This window comes from Passer domesticus, chromosome 2, assembly GCF_036417665.1.
Source record: "Passer domesticus isolate bPasDom1 chromosome 2, bPasDom1.hap1, whole genome shotgun sequence".
Lineage (NCBI taxonomy): Eukaryota > Metazoa > Chordata > Aves > Passeriformes > Passeridae > Passer > Passer domesticus.
Genome location: NC_087475.1, coordinates 86209161 through 86230165, shown reverse-complemented (window position 1 = coordinate 86230165; position 21005 = coordinate 86209161). Strand labels below are relative to the sequence as shown.

General features: G+C 39.3%; 1 protein-coding gene across 25 annotated transcripts in view; it reads right to left on the bottom strand.

Annotated features, from left to right (window-relative positions):
- The window catches only part of TENM4 (teneurin transmembrane protein 4), a 1559611-nt gene that overhangs the window by 194133 nt on the left and 1344473 nt on the right, over positions 1-21005 (bottom strand). For 19 of the 25 annotated variants that reach the window (XM_064409696.1, XM_064409697.1, XM_064409701.1 and 16 more), the window contains 3 exons: positions 18448-18700; positions 13479-13577; positions 11156-11391 (listed from right to left, as the gene is read on the bottom strand). In XM_064409696.1, the coding sequence (XP_064265766.1) occupies positions 11156-11391; positions 13479-13577; positions 18448-18700 (588 nt within the window). The remainder of the gene's footprint in view (positions 1-11155; positions 11392-13478; positions 13578-18447; positions 18701-21005) is intronic. The other 6 variants (XM_064409707.1, XM_064409712.1, XM_064409717.1 and 3 more) reach the window with 1 other exon arrangement.

Below are 21005 nucleotides of genomic sequence, written 5' to 3'. Positions count from 1 at the left end.
ATTTTGCTTAAATGAGTGACCATGTTACCTGGTGGATCCAGATGCCTACTCTCACATCTATTTAGGCTATAGAATCACAGTATCATTAAAGTTGAAAAACACCTCTAAGATCATCAAGTCCAACCACTAACCCAGCACTGACACATTCACCATTAAACCACGTCTCCATCTGCCACATCCATGAGCCTTTTGAACACTTCCAAGCACAGTGATTTTATCATGGGCAGCCCGTTCCACTCTTGACAACCCTTCCAATGAAGAAACCTTTCCTAATATCCCATCTATCCCCTGGTGTAACTTACAGACATTTCCTCTGGATGCCTGGAAGAAGAGGTCAACCCTCACCTGGCTACAATCTTCTTTCACTGAGCTGTAAAGAGATATAAGGTCCACCTGAGCCTCATTTCCTTCGGGCTAAACACCCCCAGCTCCCTCAGCTGCTTCTCATCAGACTTGTGCTCCAGCCTTTCCCCGCCTCTGCTACCCATCTCTGGGCATGCTCCATGCAACACCTCAATGCCTTTCTCGTAGCAAGATGCCCAAACATTCCCTTGTGACAACTTAGGCCATGATAATTCTGGTTTATCAATCATTAAATACAATGTAACAAAGTGCTTGCTTGGGGACACAGCACACTGCTTTGCTCCTGCATCCCCAAAGACTAAGTTCATAGTAGTGAATTGAACATTACTAAGCAGGGTAACTTGATAGTCTGTAACATGTATTTGTTAGAAAGAACTCTACCCGTGGCACTGGTTCTGGTCAGCCAACACCTTCCAAATTCCTGTGCGCTGTTTAGCTAGCAAAGACCAGAGATCACTCTTAATAGATAGTTTGGGTCTGAATACCCATAAGAGTTTAACAGTAGAGAAATGTACCCCTTCTGGACCAGCTGGGCACCTAGAATGGTCCCAAGTACATGTTCCACAACCCGGAGTAGCCCATGATACAGTCTTAATGGGAAAGGTATACTAAAATAAAAAAAATGTTACTAACCATCAAGATTAATGCTGCTTGGAACATCATTTTTACTTAGATTGAAGTATTTTTTTTTAACCAAAAGCCTCAGGAAACTCTTTTGATGCTTGATTTCATTGTAATTTCTGCCATAATTGAAAGAGATTCTCTCCATTGATACTCCAATTAGATTTTCTTTTGAAATACTTAGGGTAAGCATAGCCATAATTTCTGCCAACTGGTTCTGCTTTGCTTTTTAAAGAGTCTCTTTGCATAATGAAGGGATTGTTGTTGTACTGGGCAAGCAAGGTGAGATGCTGCTGCTGTTTCACATGCTACCATATTTGAAAACAGCCAGCACATCCTGTTCTCATCATCTGCCTAGGCAAGAGCTTCTGAGTGCAATACAGACATGCTTGGAAGTTAAGGTATGATAAAATCAAATGGAGATGAAGACAGGAAAAGCTGGAGATGATGGGAGAGTTTATAGGCTAGCAGTGAAACACAAAGATTCAACAACCTCTATCTATAGAGCACCAGAGCTTACTGTCTCAAAGGGAAGTACCTCAGTGGTCCATTTGGAGCTCTTAAGTTTCAGCATAAACAGTGACTTGAAATCTTGACAAAGAGGAAAGGAGTGGACTGGACTTCTGTTCATTATTTTACAGGTCATCAGGATGTTACCTGAGCAGTATACTTAACAAAACACCTCACCCTATAAAGATGTCTATCTACTACATAGCTCGACTTTAACTACAGGTAAAAACCTCAGAGAATACATTGCTGCGCACATTCAATAGAAATGTACAACCTGGCTGCAAAGCTGGCTTTGAAGCCATCTTTTAATTTATGCTAGAAAACAATGGGAGATAAACAATAAACTATAACCAAGGAGCATTTTTCACTGCCAGTGACATCCCTAATTGAGATTGCTCTATGAATAGTTACCCACAAAAGCGTTTGGTATTTAAAAACATTGAAAAAAAGCCCATTACAGGAAACAATTCTTTCTGTCTCCACTTAACTGCAATTAAATTACATTATTTCACACTAATTAGTATGAAATAGAAACATGGACTCAAGAAGAACTCCTTCCACAAGACATATAAAGATCTGTAAAACTGGTTTTTTCAGCATCTGTGTGAAAAGGTCAATCTAAGTCGTGAAATAAAGATTATAGCAGCACATCTGTGCCACTGTCATAAAGACAAGGCCAGCACTTCTGGAGTCAGCCTGCTGTTATTTTCTTTTCTGCGGGCTTAGAGCAACTATAAAACCTCACTTAAAGCAACTGATAAAAGCTTATGGGTTGAGAGCCCATATCTGACCATTTAATAAAACCAGATGGAATTACATTAATCTCCCCTTGTATTAAAGATTCTTAATTTTACGGAAGGATCAGACATCTAAAGGGCCAACTAATGTGTGGTTTCATGGCACACTGATGCAGACTCCCAGATCAGATGGAGCCAGCTGGATGCATAGCTACAACCTGTTTTCGACTGGTTAAATAATCAGTTATATTGGTGGTCTATTTCTGAATGGAAGTCATTCTTCCTGTGACCCCACAATGATGAAAGAGGATCAGACTCTGACAAAAGGAACTCTTCAATCAGTGTCAAAATAAAACAATAAGCTGAAATAAAACAAAAAGTAATATATAAAAGCCAGAACAATAGGGAAACAGAGAGTAATCTATATAAATCTAAAGCCATGGAGAGAGGCAAAAAGAAGCTGAGGACATCAAGAAAAAAATACGTCTTGAAAAAAACCCACAGAACAATAGAACTTTCTTTTAAGTGTACTGAAACCTAGCAAAATGAGCAGCAATATTGATGGAGATAGGGAAATTGCTAATAATGTTGTAGTAGACTGAAGTGTTCAGTAAGAATTTTTGTTCTAGCTTTTGAAAATAAGTATAATAATGCCACCATTTCACAGGAAATAAGTTTTTTCTGGTCCATTAGTAACCAGGAATTATACTGAAGTACATCTATTTAAGGACAAACATTTTTAAATCTGCAGGCTCATTTAACTTGTACCCAGTAAAGAAAAAGGAAGAACCTGACTCATTGATTAATACTGAACCAGCCACCAAGAAATTAGAACAAGATTAATGCTCTACAAATATTTAAGAAGGGAAAAGGACAGTATGCAAATCACTTGGTTTGGGTAGTCTGATATCTATTACAGACAAAATAACAGAAAACATAGAGTTGAACTGATAGAGAATAAAGAAAGTGGATGTATAGTATCTCAGGCCAACCATTTTGCTTTTCTGAAAAACAGATCTTAAGATACAGTTACTCATTTTCTGACAAGATTACAGTTTAGTAAGATACTTAGTTTAATTTGATGTGATTAAACAAACAAGCATTTTTGAAGGATATAAAGATGTATATGTGTATTTAAAAACTAACTGAAAGACATTGAAATTATCATTGCTGGTGAATAACCATCACATGTTACAATTTCTTGCGAAGTTGAACAACTGATAGTTGGTCTGAAATTATTCAACATTTGCATCAGTGTTATGTAAGTAAACATAAAATCATGGATCCCTAAACAGGTAGCTCACTCAAATACTTCAAGTGAGAAATACAACAATGAGGGCAGAACAGAAAAACAGAAGAGCAGGACAGTAACTAAATTTGAATGATTCAAACAAAAAGAGTCAGTGGTCAGCCTACGTACTTTGGATAATGGGCCATAAACTGTGTCCATGAGATGGGACACTGGCAACTGGAAAGCAGAGACAGAAAATAACTTAAGGAGTAAGCACAAGAAGATGCTCCACAACAATCTCTTAATGTAACTTTTATAGCCCAGAAAGACCTAATGGGATGCTTACACATATAAGCTGGGAAAAAGCCAGCTGAAGGACTTATGTGACTTAGCTATGTAAAATGGGTAGAGTAAGTAGCTGGAGTTTGCTGAGCTTCAATGTGCAAAGAGGTCAGCCTGCACAATGTGACAGTTAATGGATTTTAGCATATTAAAAATTGAGAAAACAGTTTTAAATTAAAGTTATGGGAATCCTTAGGTGTCTTACTGCCGCCAGTAAACACTGAATTAGTTGAGAAAAGATGTAAACTTGCCCAGTATATTTATCACTGTAGACTCTGAAGAAGTACTAATCACTTTGCAAAGCAGACATTTTGCTGCCAAATTCAGAACATATTGTCATCATATGGAATGCCTACATTTTAGTACTTCCCAGTTTCACAGTCAAGTCTGGCAAAATAATCAGGTCTGCAATATCTTCTCTACTTTTCCAGTAATATTTTCTTGCAGAAGTGTCTCTCCTTTGAGTCCAGAAAGGGAAAGTAAGCTCATGAAGGGTCTAGAAAGTAAGTCTTAAGAAAAGTGGCTGAGGGAAGTGGGGTGTTTATCCTGGAGAAAAGGAGACTCAAAGTGGGCTTTATTGCTCTTTACAGCCACCTGAAAGGAGACTATAGGCTGGTGGGGGTCAGCTTCTTTTACCCAGGCAACAAGTGACAGGACAAGAGGACACAGTCTCAAGCTCTGCTAGAGAAGGTGCGGGTTAGGCAACAGAAGAATTTCTTCCTGGAAAGGGCTGTTAAGCATTGCAATGGACTGCCCAGGGAGGTGGTGGAGGTACCATGCTTGGAGGTACTCAAGAAACAACTTGACATGGCAATTTTTGATGTAGTTTATTTGACATTGTCATGTTTCATTGAAGGTTGGACACAATGATCTTAGAGGTCTTTTCCAGCCTAAGTGATTCTGTGATTCTTTCAAAAGCATATCCATCATTTCTCTAATCACAACACTTTTAAGTTCAGGTTACAAATCTTATTTAGATCGAAACAGTGAATGTTCTTTAATGGAGTTTCTGTGGCAAGGTTTTTAACACCCATCTGAATGAATTGATCTTCACAAGAATAAATTTAAAGTGGCACCTTGTACCTTTATCACCTTTATTTTCAGGCACAATAATGGACAAATCACTTGTACTTCCTTTGCTCTAAAGTATAAAGCCAAGAGTAGCTGCTATCCAAACATACACTGGAAAATTCAAAGTAAAAAAAAAATGCACACAATCACCTAATAATACAGAGCTCTTGATGACTTTGCAGATGATAGAAAATAAAATACCTACATTATAATTCATACCACCGTGTACTTAGAGCTGCAGCAAAAGACAACAAAACAGGCACAAATGTAAGACTGAATGTAACCCACTGTAGTTTTAATTTACACAGAATCCTAGAATGCTTTCGGTTGGAAGGGACCTTAAAAAAAGAAAATCATCTAGTTCCAACCACCCTGCCATGGGCAGGGACACCTTCCACTAGACCAGGTTGCTCAAAGCCCCATCCAACTTGGCCTTGACCTCTTCCAGGGATGGTGCAGCCACATCTCTGGCAACTCGTGCCAGTGCCTCACCACTCTCACAGTAAAAGATTTCTTTCCAGTGTCTATCTAAACCTACTGTCTTTCAGTTTAAGGCCATCAATTTAATTTTGTGTCTTTCTCTTTTCTCTGATAATTAATCTCCATGTGTGCATGCATGCTGAGAGGGAGGTAGGGTAATGCTAGTAAAGGGGTGGGGCTGAAGCATTTGAGTCACTATTTCATTGTGGATCTGGCCAGGGAAAGTTTATTTTGCCAGATTACCTGAGGCAGCATTCCTGAGCTCACTGCTACTCACCAGCCTCTTATAACTTGTACCCACAGCAGCTGCCCTTGCCTGTTCTCTAACATAGTGAAGTGTGACTGAGGTGAACACAGAGTTCTGTGACCTTCCCATCTCTCTGCTACAGAACAAAAAATGCAAGAATGTTTCTGCAACTCCGTGCATTTTTAAGCAGTCAGAGAGAAGCTCAAGTTGATGGCATCTCTCCATGGAGTTGAGACTATTTTCATGCCTTAGCCTTTCTGAGAAAATTTACAGGTGCAAAATTTGGGGTTCAACAACAAAAAATATATTAAAAACTGGATTGAAGGGTTAACTTCTGTCATGACTTATATTTTATCTTCAGTCAGATCAATTTCCAGAAACAGGAATTTATAAAAATATATGCAGATTTATCCAGCTCCTGTTGCAGACACTGGGTCCAATGCCACTGACTCTGACTGCATTTAAACCAGTGCTGAAGGAAATGGAGTTGCTGCAGTTTGAGAGGAGCATGTGCAAGAGAAGAGTAAGGCCCATATTTCCTAAATGTCAGTGGTATGAAAGGAAGAGCTAGATATCATCTAATCTGTCCTGCTTAGAGAGGGAATGGCACTAACCCTCTAGCCCCACCAATGTTTGTCTTCAGTTGGTACAATAAAATCCAGCTTTAATAGAAAAAAAACAAAAGCCCACATATCCAAGTTATACTACACAGGAAAAAAATGGTAGTTGCTGGCTTGTGATGATGGTTCCCTCTCAACCAGTATCCTGTAATGTAGTTTCACAAACATTTATAATACACAAAATAGATCACTGGTAATACTAAAGCACCTTTTAGAGTGGATCTGACAATTTATTGATTAAGGGTAAAATTAAATAAATGATTTTGCAGTTACTGAGTGAACAGACCACAGTGATTTTGTGAAGATGTGAAGGAACCAAGAAAGGAACTCAAAGCTCTGTTTGAGGTAACAGATTGACTTCATAACATAAAGGCTTTTCTAGAACAGATTGTTTAGCTCCCATTTCTGCCTTTTATCAAAGACAAGATGGAAATAGAAAACATTGAAAGCTTTTGACTTACAATCCTTGTAAATCAAAAGAACAAATGTCAACAGTAGCAAAATAGAACTTAATCTGGGATCAGAAAATAAATATTAAAGCAGAAAGTGAAAGTAGCCTGTTGGCAAGGTAATAAATTGCTTTATACTTATTTATAATATTAATATGAAGGTATAAATGTAGGATTAATAGATATGGATCAAGTTTAATAATTAAGAATTAGCAACTTTTCCTATTGATCTTTTACTATGTAAACACCATGATAATTGGTACACTATACATCCATTGCTAACTAATTAGATTTCTAAGAGCTTTGGAGAGCTGCTTTAAATTGGGTTTGCTCCATAGCATCAAAGAATCATGGACAAACTAAGCTAAGGTTAGCTTTCGGGGTGATTCTAAGACAATGAAAAGAAAGACGCTTTATAAAACACATCATAGTCCTAGCACACTTTTACTGTCAAAGCATTTTGCCTGCAGCAAGCAACACTGTTCTTCAAGTGAAGCTGCATCTGTACAGACTTCAAATGAACACAGAGCTGAAAAGTAGAGAACTCTGACTCCAATAAAAAGGAATGACTGTTTTGGCTTCATAATATATTTTCCAGCCCTACTTTAATCTAAATCAAATGCCCATCTTTCTTGCTGTTCATGCAATGCAACCGCAGCACATGCTGAAGTACAGGAAAATTGCAAGTGCCTAACACCATCAAATTGTACTTCCATCTAGTCTGGAATCTACATCAGCCAGAGAATAATAACTTCTGTTTAAACAGGCAGAAACTATTCTCTGTCACTAATTAATTCAGAAACTGTTCCACAGACCTAGCCAAACAGCTGCTGGGCATGGAGATCTGGACAATCAAACAGGTATTTTCTGTTTCTAAACTTCCTCCCAAGCAGTACAGCAATGTCAGAGGCTCTTTACAATGCTCTGCTAGCAGGTCTGGCATCTATAAGGTACAGGAACTGCTGGCAAAGTATTAGCATAGCAACACACCTCGTGGGATTCTCTCTGCCATTAGAATATTGCTAGAAATTAGCCCCCCAAGGCAGAACTCAACACTATACAGACCCCACCCAATCCCAGCAAAAGCCAGGAAAATTTTTCTTGTCTAGCTGTCCATTGAATGGACATTCCTAAAATGGGGAATTCAGTTTTAAAGTCATGTCTCTTCAGGAACTCCTGGAATAGCAAATTTGCAGGGAAGTTCTGAGCTGCTCAAGGAGAGGCCTTTGATTTCAGTGGTTCCATCACTTTAATACTCCAGCCCTGACAATGCCCCTGCTTTTCTCCTTGGTGTCCCCACTGCATGAGAGAAGCTTCTGTGGAGCTCATGGGATTTGCATAAGCTGTGTGTATGCAAACCACTGATGGGCACTGTCATTACTGTCTTAGTGCGGTGTCTGACTCTTTGAAAAGGGGCAACAAGTCAATCAAAAGCTAGTTAATTCAAATGAAAACCAGCTTCTGGTGTTTAATACACTCTGTTATACTTTGTTTGTCATTATCTCTCCAGTCCAGTGACTCAGCCCTGTAAAACCTTCACCTTGATCACAGTGTTGACACACGATGGCAGCCATTCAGCTGCCATGGACACCTATTTATGTCTCCTCTCCTCATTTTGAAACAGGCCAGCAAGATAAATGAACCTCAGTCTGCTAAATGACATAAAGACTTACATGAAATAATAGAAACTTTGCCTTTTAGCCTCAAAAAAATGATCAGGAAAGTTCTCCAGGTGAATTTAAAAAAGGAACGGGCTTTAGCAAAAAACTTCACAAATGACCAGTGCCTTGCTGTCTCCATGCAGCTCTGCCTGCCTCAGATGGGCATCCACCACAGCTGTGCCTGAGCTTCTGTCACACAGGAAGTACTGCCCGTAGCAGTCTCTTTGCTATGTCTTTAGCTCCACGCTTCTATAGACAGGTAAGGCCTGCAGTGGGCAGTTTTTAATGTCTAAACAGAAAACTGAGACATGCCTGATGCTGTGAGGAACATCCTGAAGGCCTAGATACCACTCTGAAGTATTTCCTTTATCTAATCAGTGTACAGAAAAACACATTAAATGCCAAGCTGCTGCAATGGGACCAACCTAAGGTCCATTCACTTAAATGGAACTGTTTCAATGACCTCAGTTTGCTCTGGACGATGAAAATGGTCATTAAAAGATAACTTCCATTTTAACTAACAAGAGCAGGTGGAAAGCAGTCAAGTTCCCAATACTCATAGACTGTTATACAGATTAGACCTTTTAGTCATGACTAAGTTATACCTTACCACTCAGACTGTCCCCATGGCATTGAAAAGAGTAAGGTTCTGCTTATATGAGAAAAGGTATCTGTAAGAAAATGCAACTATGCAAATATGGGGAGGGGGTGCAGGGGAAAGGCCAAAATTGGCCAACAGTAATTTGTTTGCAAACAGACCAGGCTACTTGGACTAATAAACAAGATCCTGTTAAGAATTACATACTTCTTATCAAAATGCAAAATGTCTCAGTTCAACTTAGTGGAAGTACATTTTGACTCTCTCATTCATTTCTTTTGGGATAGGGGATGCAATTCTCATCTGCAACTTGACAGGATGTAAAAAATAATTACAAATGAAAAGGTTATTCATAATTTTTAAATGAGTTAATTAGTAAACCCCGCCAGAATCACTCATTACAGTAATTAATAATTGATTATACTTGAAATTAAACACAATTTTTCATCAAAATCTAATTAAATATCTGCCTTTTTTCTCGTTGATCAGAACACTGGGTCTGGTAGAGACAATCTTTGCTAAGTATGTTTATGCTGAACTGGACCCTTGGATTTGATTTTTAATAATTGGTAGTTCCTTTAGAAATTACTAATTATGACCCTTAATTACAGTGGTTCAACCTGCTCAGCATTTCTGGCACCTTGCCAACCATCCATGGTGTCTGGCAAATGCCATCGAGTTCACCTGAATGGAGAGGATAAAAAGGATGGGAGGGCACTCAATGGACCTTCCTTTTAACAACATTAACTGTGGTTTTAAGCAGGAGTGTGCTCTTTTGTGAACTCTGAGATAGGGTTCTGAGTTGTAGAGCAGCAAATTAAACCTCATCTATCATCCAGTACACACCTCCTCCTCCACCAGAATGAACTGGCCCTGCTATGCTGAGCTGAAATGATTCTCCTCTGACACCCCGAGATTATGTCCAAAGGAACCATGTTCAGGACATAAGGAGAATACCAGACAAATGAGAAAGGCGACTCCAAATGTACATAGCAAATGATGAAAACTGACTGCATATTTCATCAAACTGCTGCTGATTTAATGTTGGTTACTTAATCATTCCTGTTTCTCTTACAGGAGACATAAAAGTGACCAGAGTATGATGCAAGGCAGAAGTGGAAAAGTATCAGTCATTAAAGAAGTGTATATAAAAGGAACACAGTAAAAGCAATCATTTGTGGTGGTGCTAATCATATTAGTGTAAAATGAAAGCAAAATCTTTTGATCCAGGCTAAGATTCGTAATTCTAACCACAACCTTTTATAGATCATTAGCGTACAGGAAATCACAGCAAAATCAAAAAGACTCATTTGTGCCATGAGAAATGGGCTTTTTTACCCATGATCACATCTAAAAGTGTCTGACAACTGGAGTTTGCACCACAGACAGTTTAACATAGAAGTCTAGGAATGGACTTTTTAAAGACATTTATAACAGACATATCAAACAGAACTGAAGAAAAAGTAATGGTAACATTCCAGCTTTACAGGCTTAAAAATACAATTTTCACTTCTAGCAGTTCAATTACTTTTGCAACATACAATAAAAATGCTTTTTTGCAATGCACACTGACAAGCTGCATAAAACAAAGAAATTCAGATCATGCACAGTTAAAGAAAAATCCACTGCTTTTCCACCCAAGGTGCAAATTTCACCAGCACCACCTACTCTAAAAAGGGCCTGATGAACCACAGTCTCAACCCAGTCCTTCTCCACCCTCCTGGTCACCCTGTGAACTCCAATATAATTAGTTAAATGTCACTGAAATAGGTGTATCACCAAATTATAGAATTAAACCACATTTTTGTGTACCAGGATCTTGGTTCTGACCCCGTCCCATCAAAGTCAACACTGAGGGATCTGGATGTGACTAGGACTAGGACATGTCCCAACCCAAACACCATGTGTTTTAATGGGATACTTAGAGAAAACCTGGTGGCTTTGCCTCACTCCAGGTACACTTTCCTCTGCAGAATGTAAACAGTCCATGATATTGAAGGGAGTACAATTCTCTCATATGACTCATTTTACTAAGCCCTTCTGGCTTTTTGACAGGTGTTAAGCTCCCTACCACAACACTGCAACACAAACAAGTCAACAGATGCCTTATTTACCCATCACTTTGTACCACAGTCTTGACCCTCTGTTTCCAAAACATTAGCAGTATGGGAGGGTTTGTAGAGAAATGAAGTAAAGGAAAGAAAAACAAACAGCAACAAGCTTACCTATGAAATAGGCCAGCAGGATCACCAGCGTGACTGAGATGACAATGGCACTCAGAGCAGCACATTTCCAGTTACAGTACTTATAGGGTTTCTTCAGGTTAAAGGCAGGCCTAGAAAAGGTACTTCTAGGAAGGGGCCTAGGGGGAGGCGAGTACACAGTGCTGGACGTCAGGGGATATCCCGGCGACGTTGTACAAAAAAGGGGAGAAGTGCCTCCAGGTTTGAATAGGAAGTGCCTGAGGGAAGAAAGACCAACAGCAAGTGACTCCTCACACAAATCGATGCTGAGGGAGGCATGGGGTGGGAGAATGGCGACTGCTGCCAGGACGAGGAAAGCAGCTCCACACAATGCTGGCTACGGACATGGACGGCATGCACAAAAGAGAAGAATAAAAATCAAAGGCAAGTCACACAGAGTAAAAGAAAACAAAACCAAACAAAAAAGTCACAGTGCCAACAATGCCACAGAGAACTCTTCAAGGGCAGGAGTCCCCTCTGTGGAAGAGCTGGCGTTAGAGTGAGATGAAAACCCCAAGCACAGCTACGACAGACTGGTGGCAGGGGCAGAACTGGGACCCTGCTCACACTCCCAGAGAAATGCCCTACAGAGGCTGAAGAGGAGCAGAGGTCAGATTAAAGAAGGGAGGGCGGTTATCAATTTATTGATCACTGCATGAGAGCGTTTTTTGTGTGGCATCAGTGAATGGAGATGGGAAAAAAGAGCTTAAGCCATTCCATAGCACCCAAATTGTCACAGAGGGGAATATTCACACTGTCCCCATCCAGCAAATTTAAGTGTCAGACAATGGTGTGGCTAAAAGCATCAAAGTCCTGTGTGTTGCCAGTGGGGAGAGGCACCTGCTTCCACAAAGCAATCCAGTGCACCTTGGATTGAAGGCTACTTTTAAAAAAGTGTGAATTACTGTCAAAGGCAACAGCATTTCCTGTCCAGTGACACATCGGGAGGCACCATATTTTGCCCATTATGACAAACGCAGCCTGAGAGCCAGCCCACGAGCACCTCGGGTGACACTCATGGAAGTCAGCATAAAAAGAACACACTGAAGCCCATGAGTTTCTGAAATGAAATGTCCCAATGGAACTTCTGCCCATGGGAATACAAAATGATAAACCTGATTTTGGTGGGACATCATGCTGCAAAAGGCATTCAAATTCTGGGAATGAAACCTGGGAAATGGAGTGAACTAATCTACCACCATGCTTCTGTAAAACAAAAATGCAGCTTGTGAGGACTGAGAAATAGCCCCAATGCCCTTTGCACATTCTGCCATGGCTTCTGGGGGCCAGATTTGCAGCCAGAGTAAATGCAATCAGCATGGATCCATGGGAGTCAGTCAGTGGCTAATATCAGATGAAGAGGTGACTCTATTTTCCCCATGAAGTTACCTGTGCAATCACAGGGAGAAACATCACATGGGGAAACAAACAAAAACATCACAGTGCAGAAAAGCCACCAATTCATGCAGGAAAATGTAACATATAAGTATCCAAAATAGGTGTCTGTAATGATACAGCCATGGTTCTATTGGTACTCTAAGCATGACTGCTGAGCATTAGAGAAAGATTCTTCATTTCTACTAATGCTCTAGATAAAAAAAAAGATTTTTACAGTAAGTCAGATACTATCCCCTTTTTGAAACGTATTTATTTAGATAGAGGTGCATCTGTTCTGAGCAAAGAGGCACCTGCAGTGTTCAAATACACCAATAAGCTCTTGCGTGAATGATGGCTACCAAATTATGAGCTGCCAACACAAAATTCAACAGTTTTGGCACCAACTATCACGTGAAAAGTCCATTATCATTTAAAAGTTACAAGATCAAAATTTTTGTAAAGATGCCAGAATGAGTGGTTAAAGTCAAACTCCAAGGCTTGGCTTACATACACCACTAGCAGACACTTGTCAGATAATGTATGTGGAAGACATCAGTTTAACAATGAAGTATCAGGCTGTCAGTGCAATAAAGGTTTCAGCTTTTTATGAAAATTTAATTTAATGAAAATTAAATTAATTTTGGTTAATATGGGGGTTGAAATTCCTTCTTACAAATCAAATTACTTTCAAAACAATAAGGGGATAAAAAGCAAATGGCATGCAGTGGCTCACTAGCATATTAATGAGTTTTCCATTAATATGTACAGGACACAATGCTCCAAGCCCCAGAAATTAATTTTTTTAAGCCATATTGGAAGAGGTTGGCAATGGTGTTGCCCTTAAACATCACTGGTGTGACCAAATGCTTTCATGCAAAGATCATAATGACTGTACAGTAAACAGGAAGACCACGTAAGTGTCACATACCCATCATTGTAAGCACCGTCATGTCGGGAGGAGGTGAGAATGTCCATCTCAATGAGGTTGTCCTGCAATGTCTCTAGGAATGTCTGCTTTGCTATGTTTCTACATACATATGGAAACATGAATGAAGCCAGTGAGTCATGCATATATGAAGTGTGATCTTATAAACCACAATGGTTATAGTGCAGTTGTGCATGGAATTAGAATGATGGACCATATATTTATATGTATAAGATGCTACACATATACATATATAGCTTTTAAAAATGTTTGCTTCTTTATATAAACACTATATATATGCATATACACTCATACAGGCACACACGCCCATGTGCATGTATCAAAAAAGTGGATGTCTTTCTTCATTGCACATTATTTATTGCCAGTGACACGTGAAACCGTCCAAACTCCTGGACCCAAAGGATTAGATTTCAATCCAGCCCAGCTGTAATCTGGTTATACTCCTGCACCTGTGTTACTGTAACTCTGAAAAGGAACAGCACAGTATCTATATCCCACTGTGGCCAGTACCTTGGTAGTACTCTTGCATTTAACTTTCTTATGGATTTCCAGCAAAAATCTGCCACTCCTTTGCTTTAGTTTCAGTTTTGGATTTAAGAACTTTTTAGTTTCCAATTTGATTAATTTATTGTCCTTTGTGGAATAAATATACGCTCTATATAGAGTAAAATGTAAATTTTCAAAATGTAAATTTTGCTCAGTATGAGTATTCCAAATGAAAGTGTCTTGGTGATAAGCAGATATAAGCTAGAAACAGGTTAAACTGTAACCCAAATTCCAACACCAGAGTATTGGCTATAATCTGGATAATACAGGCAATAAGCAAGATCCTGCACATGCAAATGCTTGGGACTGACACTGCACACAGCAGGGATATTGCAGTATTTGTCCTCCCGGCATGTTCTTTTATGAGTCACATTTTGACCTACAAATGCTAAACTGTTTTGTACTTTTTGAGAAGAATAGCAGGAACATAAAGAATTAACTCAGAGGCACAGCTGGGAACAAACTGTGTCTTTCTTACCTTTGGGCTTGTTTCTCAAGACCTGGCAAAGCAACATTCTTCCCATGTTTTTTAAACAAAATACAGTCCTGATTTTGCCAATGTCTGTTTTCAGCATCAAAACTGAATCTAAGCCTGAATGTGAATAAATCCCCTGGCAAAAACTAGTAAAAAAAAATAACAGCATTGTGACATTTTATCACTTATGCAGGATTAAGAGCCTAAAGCGTGTAAGTGATGTGAACTCAAACAAGAATTCCTGTCAAAGAAAATGGATTCAGGTAACATGCTAAACCAAGAGAAACCAGCCCTGTCACATTATACAAAACTTGATACTGTTTCTTCTAAAACATTCTCAAAACTAATTTTCATTTCTACTTCCTCCCCTTCCTGCTGCTAATGCCAGCACTTGTTTAGCTCAGCTCCCTGCTTTTGGAGGCCTTTGGGCTGCTTTGACAGAACAGATCTACTCCTTGATCTGAATGGAAGTGAAGTAACTCTTATTCATAGCTGTGGAGTAAAGTGGATCAACATGCATGAGCTGTGTGCCATAGCACTTAAGACATCAATCCATCCCCAAGTGTTTGTGGCTTCCTCACATTCCCTGTGAATGCAGGAAAGACTGGATGTTGAGTTCAATGCAAAAAGAAGCAGCATATGTGCATGCACTGAGCATTTAATGGGTAAGAGGCAAGGCACCTAGCAACACATCAATCAATAAAAGTTCATCGTTAGTTAAAATCCATGTCAAACTGGTTCCATGAATTTCAGTTGTGGATTGTCAATAGAAGAGAAGAGGGGAGGGTTACACAACCTCATAATGTATGCATTTGTAACAGGCAGATCGCTGGGTCACCTGAGGGACTGATGTGTGACCGTCTTCCTCACGGAAGGCTCACGGAGTCTGCTCCCTTGGAGATTACCTGTAAATCGCTGGCTAGTTCCAAAACACTCTCCTTTCTCATTAGCAGTAGTGGTGAGAGAAATCTGACCTTACATGATTACCAAATGAAATTTCCTGGGAATGGAAGTCCCCTGAAAACTGTTGGTTTGTCAGCTAAATGTCCATCTAGTTGGCATTTGTTTATCCCACAAGGTCTCATGTAAAGGAACAAAAGGAGGCCACAGAAGGAAGAAGACTGAGGAATAAATATGGGGGGAACTTACCTGTCAGGAGTGACTGCTGAGCAAAGATCTTCTTATCACAACCTTGATAATACATGGCTTTTAAAGCAACAAAAAAGGGAGCAGACAGGAAAAGAAAGAGGAGAAAGGAGAAACAGAGAAAAGGGAGTAAAGGGAAACTAATGAAAAGGAGGGAGAGAAGAGGAGGGGCTCTTCCTCTTGCAACATACAAAATTCTGAGATATGCTTATCCTGTCAGTTGTATATTTGTGCTGCACATCTCTGCTTGCCCTTGCATTACGACTTAGAAATTTCCAGGCAGTGACAAACCAGTGTGAATCCCTAGTTCTTAAAACTGCCTGGAGTCCATGGGAGTCAAAATCAAGCCACTTCAAACTCTGGTTAAATTCTCTAACTGCAGGCACATTCCACAGCCTGTGACAATTCTTGTTTAAAAGATGCAGCTTTTTTCTTCTTGTGTTCTCTCTCTGTTGACTAATATGGGTTTAAAAAAACCCCAACAGAAATACAATTCCATTTTTGACATGAAATTACCATAATCTCCTAACTTCAAAAGCCTTTATTCTTGGATTAATGTCTCTTGGCCAGGATTTATATTTCTACATATCGGACATTTTATTCTCCTAGGTGATGGTCTTTTTATTTGGTTCTAAAAACCTTAGCAGTGGAGAAGATGGGGAAGATCAGCCTCATGAAGAGGTTGAATTGGGCATCCAAGTTTGCTAAAAAACTCTGAAGCCTGGTCTTTTATGTCTACACAATTCCCACTGAAGGAAATGGAAGACCTCTGCTGCCAGAAGAGCTGACTGCCAGAGCGGAAGTTAGTCACAGATACACTGATCAATTCAGCCTCCTCTCTTTACGACACCATTATAACACATTTTATTTTCTTAATGTTCTATAAGTGAAGGAACAGTCAGTAGTGTTCATTTGCTGTTGGCACAAAATTACGTATTTTCCAACATGCTTATGTCAAAAAGAAACACAGGGTGAAATTACACCATTTGATACACCAGTGTATCAAAAGCCCCACCATCAGTCTTAAAATGACCTGTTTTCTACCAAATTAATAAAATGGTTAGAATGAGGACCAAGTACAAATGTGACTGATCTGTGCTGCCAGAGTGAAATCATCAAATGATGCAGAAAGAGCTCTTCATGCAGGTAGACCTCCAACTGCCAGTCTGATTAACAGCAATAATGTGACCAATCCAACCTGCAACAAGAGCAGTCTCCTTCAGATCTTGAAAATTTTTCATCCACAATGATTTCACAGAGAAGAAATGAGGACAGCCTTTAAGGTTTTGCACTACTAAAACAGTGTATTATCTCTTCTATAAAGAATTCACCACCTGGCTAGGAAAAGGCACAGGACTTCCTTCAGAATTATAGAGGATTATCACAAAAGAACTGTAGGAGTAGGGCCTAAGTATTTTTTAATGTAATTTTAATAAGAATTATCACATAAAACTCAATACTTTGGTATTTATGCTTGAGAATTACTAATACAATATAATTACTAAAACTGTTGCCAAATCACACTTGCATTATTTGCTTATAATTTTGTCTTAATCTTTTGGATCCAGCTTCTTAGTTGAGTCTTTTTAATCAAGCAGGCACAGAGAAATTAATTATCTTTAAATGCCACAAAATGTGATATTGAGGTTGTTTTGGAAGTTTCAGAGGGCAGCAGATATAGCTCATTCTCAGAAAGATTGACAGATGTGCTCATTTTTTTAAAAAAAATTCTCTTAGCAGAAGTTTGCAAAACTGGGTACTTGTCCCATGATACAGCAATAACTCTTGCTGCCTCTGAATGAGATTCCTACAGGCAATTATGTGAAAAATTTGGGTCCTGTCTCAGTTTTCAGTTATTGTATGAGTTTTGCTGTCTAAAATCTTATTGGTTTGAGAAGGTTAGATAAGGATAGTGAGGAACTGCACCATGTTTTAGGCTTGGAAGACTCCTCTGCAGACTGAAAAAGACACCATGTATGGACGCTAATGACTCCTGCATCCCTAGTGGCTGCTTGGTAGCAAAGGAAATAGTGAAGCAAAACCTCTGGAGAAAGCAACTGGGTCTGCAAGTAGATGCACTCACCATCAGATAGGAGGACTAAGGCTGAGGGAGTATCAGAGCTCTCTTTTCCAGAACCCACAAAGAACCTGACCAAAGCTAGAACTACAACAACTTGGTACACCCTTGTCACACCCTTCAGGTGTTGCATAGGTGGAAAAGAATTTGAGAGCTAAATGGAAATACCATTAAATGGCTGATGCTGGGCCAGTGTTTCATGCTTGCTGGAGCAATGTTGAAAAGGGCAGCAGCTGACCTCTCTTCATTAGGTGAAACAAGATAAACTTTCCTGAATTACGTACTACGAAAGTACTGCTTGATGAGGCACAGCTACAAGGCTAAATCTTTTCACTATACTGACTGATTTCAGTTTTTTTAATGGGATATTGATTTATCCTACCACATAGGAAGAAAATATATTAAAGGAAAATAAAAGAAAGAAAACCAAGAACATTTAAATCTATGATCCTGCTTCCAATTATAAATGAGGAAAATAACCTTATAAACAGCAGTAAAGACAACATTTTTAGTTGATGAAAGAAGAGCAATTTCCTCTTCTCCTAGTCCAAATAAAAAGACACAAGGAATAATAAATACAACACAAAATGCATAAGTCAAACACCAGTTCACAAACTAGGTGGCTGGCTATGCAGATGTGTGTATTGTCCATAACATCCTGAGCACACACAGTCAGAACACTGTAAATGCTAAAGAAAGTGTCCTACCTTGTCTCCAGTGGGATGTTACTGTTGAGTAACCAGTTGTCCTGAGCATGGGCTGGCTCTTGAGTAGTAGCTGGTTGTTCTCCAGAGAGAGAGTGGTCCGTAGGAGCTGGGCTGGGGTTGCTGCGTGGAGTGAAGTTCCCTCTGTTCAGGGAATTGATGGAGGCTGCGTGATGCTGATTTGGGGTGTGAGCATGTGATATTGGAGGTGGTGGAGTTCGAAGTCTTGAATGATTTTGAATATTTGGAGGATGATCTAAAACGTAAGTAAAATACGTTTAAGGTTCATGACTTGAGTAGTTCCATACTGTGTTCATCTATGTGCAGACACTTCTAAAAGGAGGCTGGGGTGTCACACATCCTAAATGAAACTCAAAAGAGTAACACAGCCTTGTTCCATATGTTCTAATGACACAGCATTGATCCCTGAGCCAGCTAGAAAAATAGTTCAGTCTCATGCACAAAAGTTATGAAAGTTTAAAGCACTGCAGAAAGGCTGTCCTGACAGCCAAGTTAACTCCGATGAACAACTGCAGGCTGGAAACTGCAATTTATCTGAGGCACTGATTTGTGATAAAGCATGAAAAATACAACCAGTCTGGATAGATAACACGTTAGAGCCAGTTTATGATGGATATACAGCTCCCAGAGAAGTTTGCTCTGCCCGTTTTGCCCGAGAACTTTCAATAGTTAAATCAAGAAGAAGACTAAGATTACATTTAATCACAGACTGGGTTTGGTGAAAGCCGTAAAACCATGTCAGGGCTACACAATTTAACAAAATCCAGTAGTTTGTACTGTTAGAAATGTACTCAAACTGAATAAAAATGCATGCGGCATAAAATCTGAGGTGTCAGGAAAATGAAACAACAAAAAATGAATAAAGACACTAAAGATCAGTGGTATGGCTACTTTGAGTAAAACTCAGAGTATTTTTTAGCCAAGAGACTGAGGAATGCAGACTGAGGAAGATAAACACTTAGGAAATATGAAGCAAGTACTGATCATGTCTGTATTTTTACTTTTTTTAGCTAACCATAAAGCATTTTTTTAATGTTTTATTTATTTTTTTTTTCTTTTTTTGGAAATGAAGAATACTAAAGTATTTGATTGAACTAGAGGGAGATTGGCAGTATAGCACACTGCATATGAGAAACAGGACATATCTATCTCTCTACTTTGAGTGAATTCATGCTCAAAAGTCATTAACACTGTGCACTGGAACAGATTACCCAGAGAGGTTGAGGAGTCTCCTCACTGGTGATATTTGAGAACTGTCTGGATCCCATCGTGTGCATTGTGCTCTGGGACAATCCTGCTGGAGCAGGAAGTTTGGACCAGATGACCCACTGTGGTCCCTTCCAGCCTCACCCATGCTGTGGTTCTGTAGTACACAACACTTTAATGATGCTTTATCCGAAAAGAATGTCTATCCTATCAAATACTTACCAGACTTCAATAATATGAGAAATTAACCCCCATTTATTTACTAATTAGAGATCTCAGAACTGAACAAACTGTATGTAGTTATAAATTACGACAAATGGTATCAGACATGTAATGATACTTTTGAAATTTGGATTAGGACTTGGATTTAGGAGAGGAACAGAAGAAGTATTCACAGTGTCTCTGCACCTTCCCAGATGGTTAAACTCATTAGATAAAACGTGGAGATGTGTGAGAGAGCCATTCTGCCCCTCCTCACCCTGCGCTGACTCACACTGCCTCATCATTAACTATGGGTGGTTATACCAGAACCTTATGGTATTTCAGGTGGTCTAGTGAAAAAAAATGTGTTAATTACAGGGGTGCCATTATTCTGACTGTACATATATTTACCTTTGGCTTTATCAGGTTAGACACACAAACAGGAGTATATATTCCATAGGGGTAACTGAATGGTTTTAGGGTGCCAATCTTAAAAGCCACTTGTACCCTAAATACCCAGAAAGGTGAGACAGATACCTACTGGTCTCTCTATTTTACATCAGCAACACAGAAAACAACAGGTTCAAAAAGAGGTCTATACTGGCCATCTACATTTGGACAGACAGACTCTCCATGGGAATCTAAGGAACTACTACAAAATCTGACTTAGCAAATCTCAACCAAACTTTAAAAAGCCCTATAATGCTAATAATACTGACCTCTGACTTGCATATCAGCCAGCAAATGAAAGGGAAGAGCAACGAGCAAGGACTGTATAGACAAGAAGTATCAGAACTAAACCAGGTTTGATCTTAGCTCTGCAGCACCATGTGAATTGAAGTGTCCAACCATTCTTGGACTGGATATTACTGGGGACTCTGGCTTAGTTGAAGACTTGACCATTCATACAATAGAAACAACAGTGAAGGAATTCTGCTCCTGGTTTAGTTAAATTAATGACTCTTCTACTAAACAGACAGGAATCAAGATAGGAGGAGTGTATTAAATCCAGCTGAGGAAGATAGAGGGTATCCAAAAAATAGAGGGTTTCCAACTTTTAGGACTGTCATTCTATCACCATTAATAAGAACTTAATTCAGCCCAAAGAAAATTACTTGTCTATTCAGGAGAAA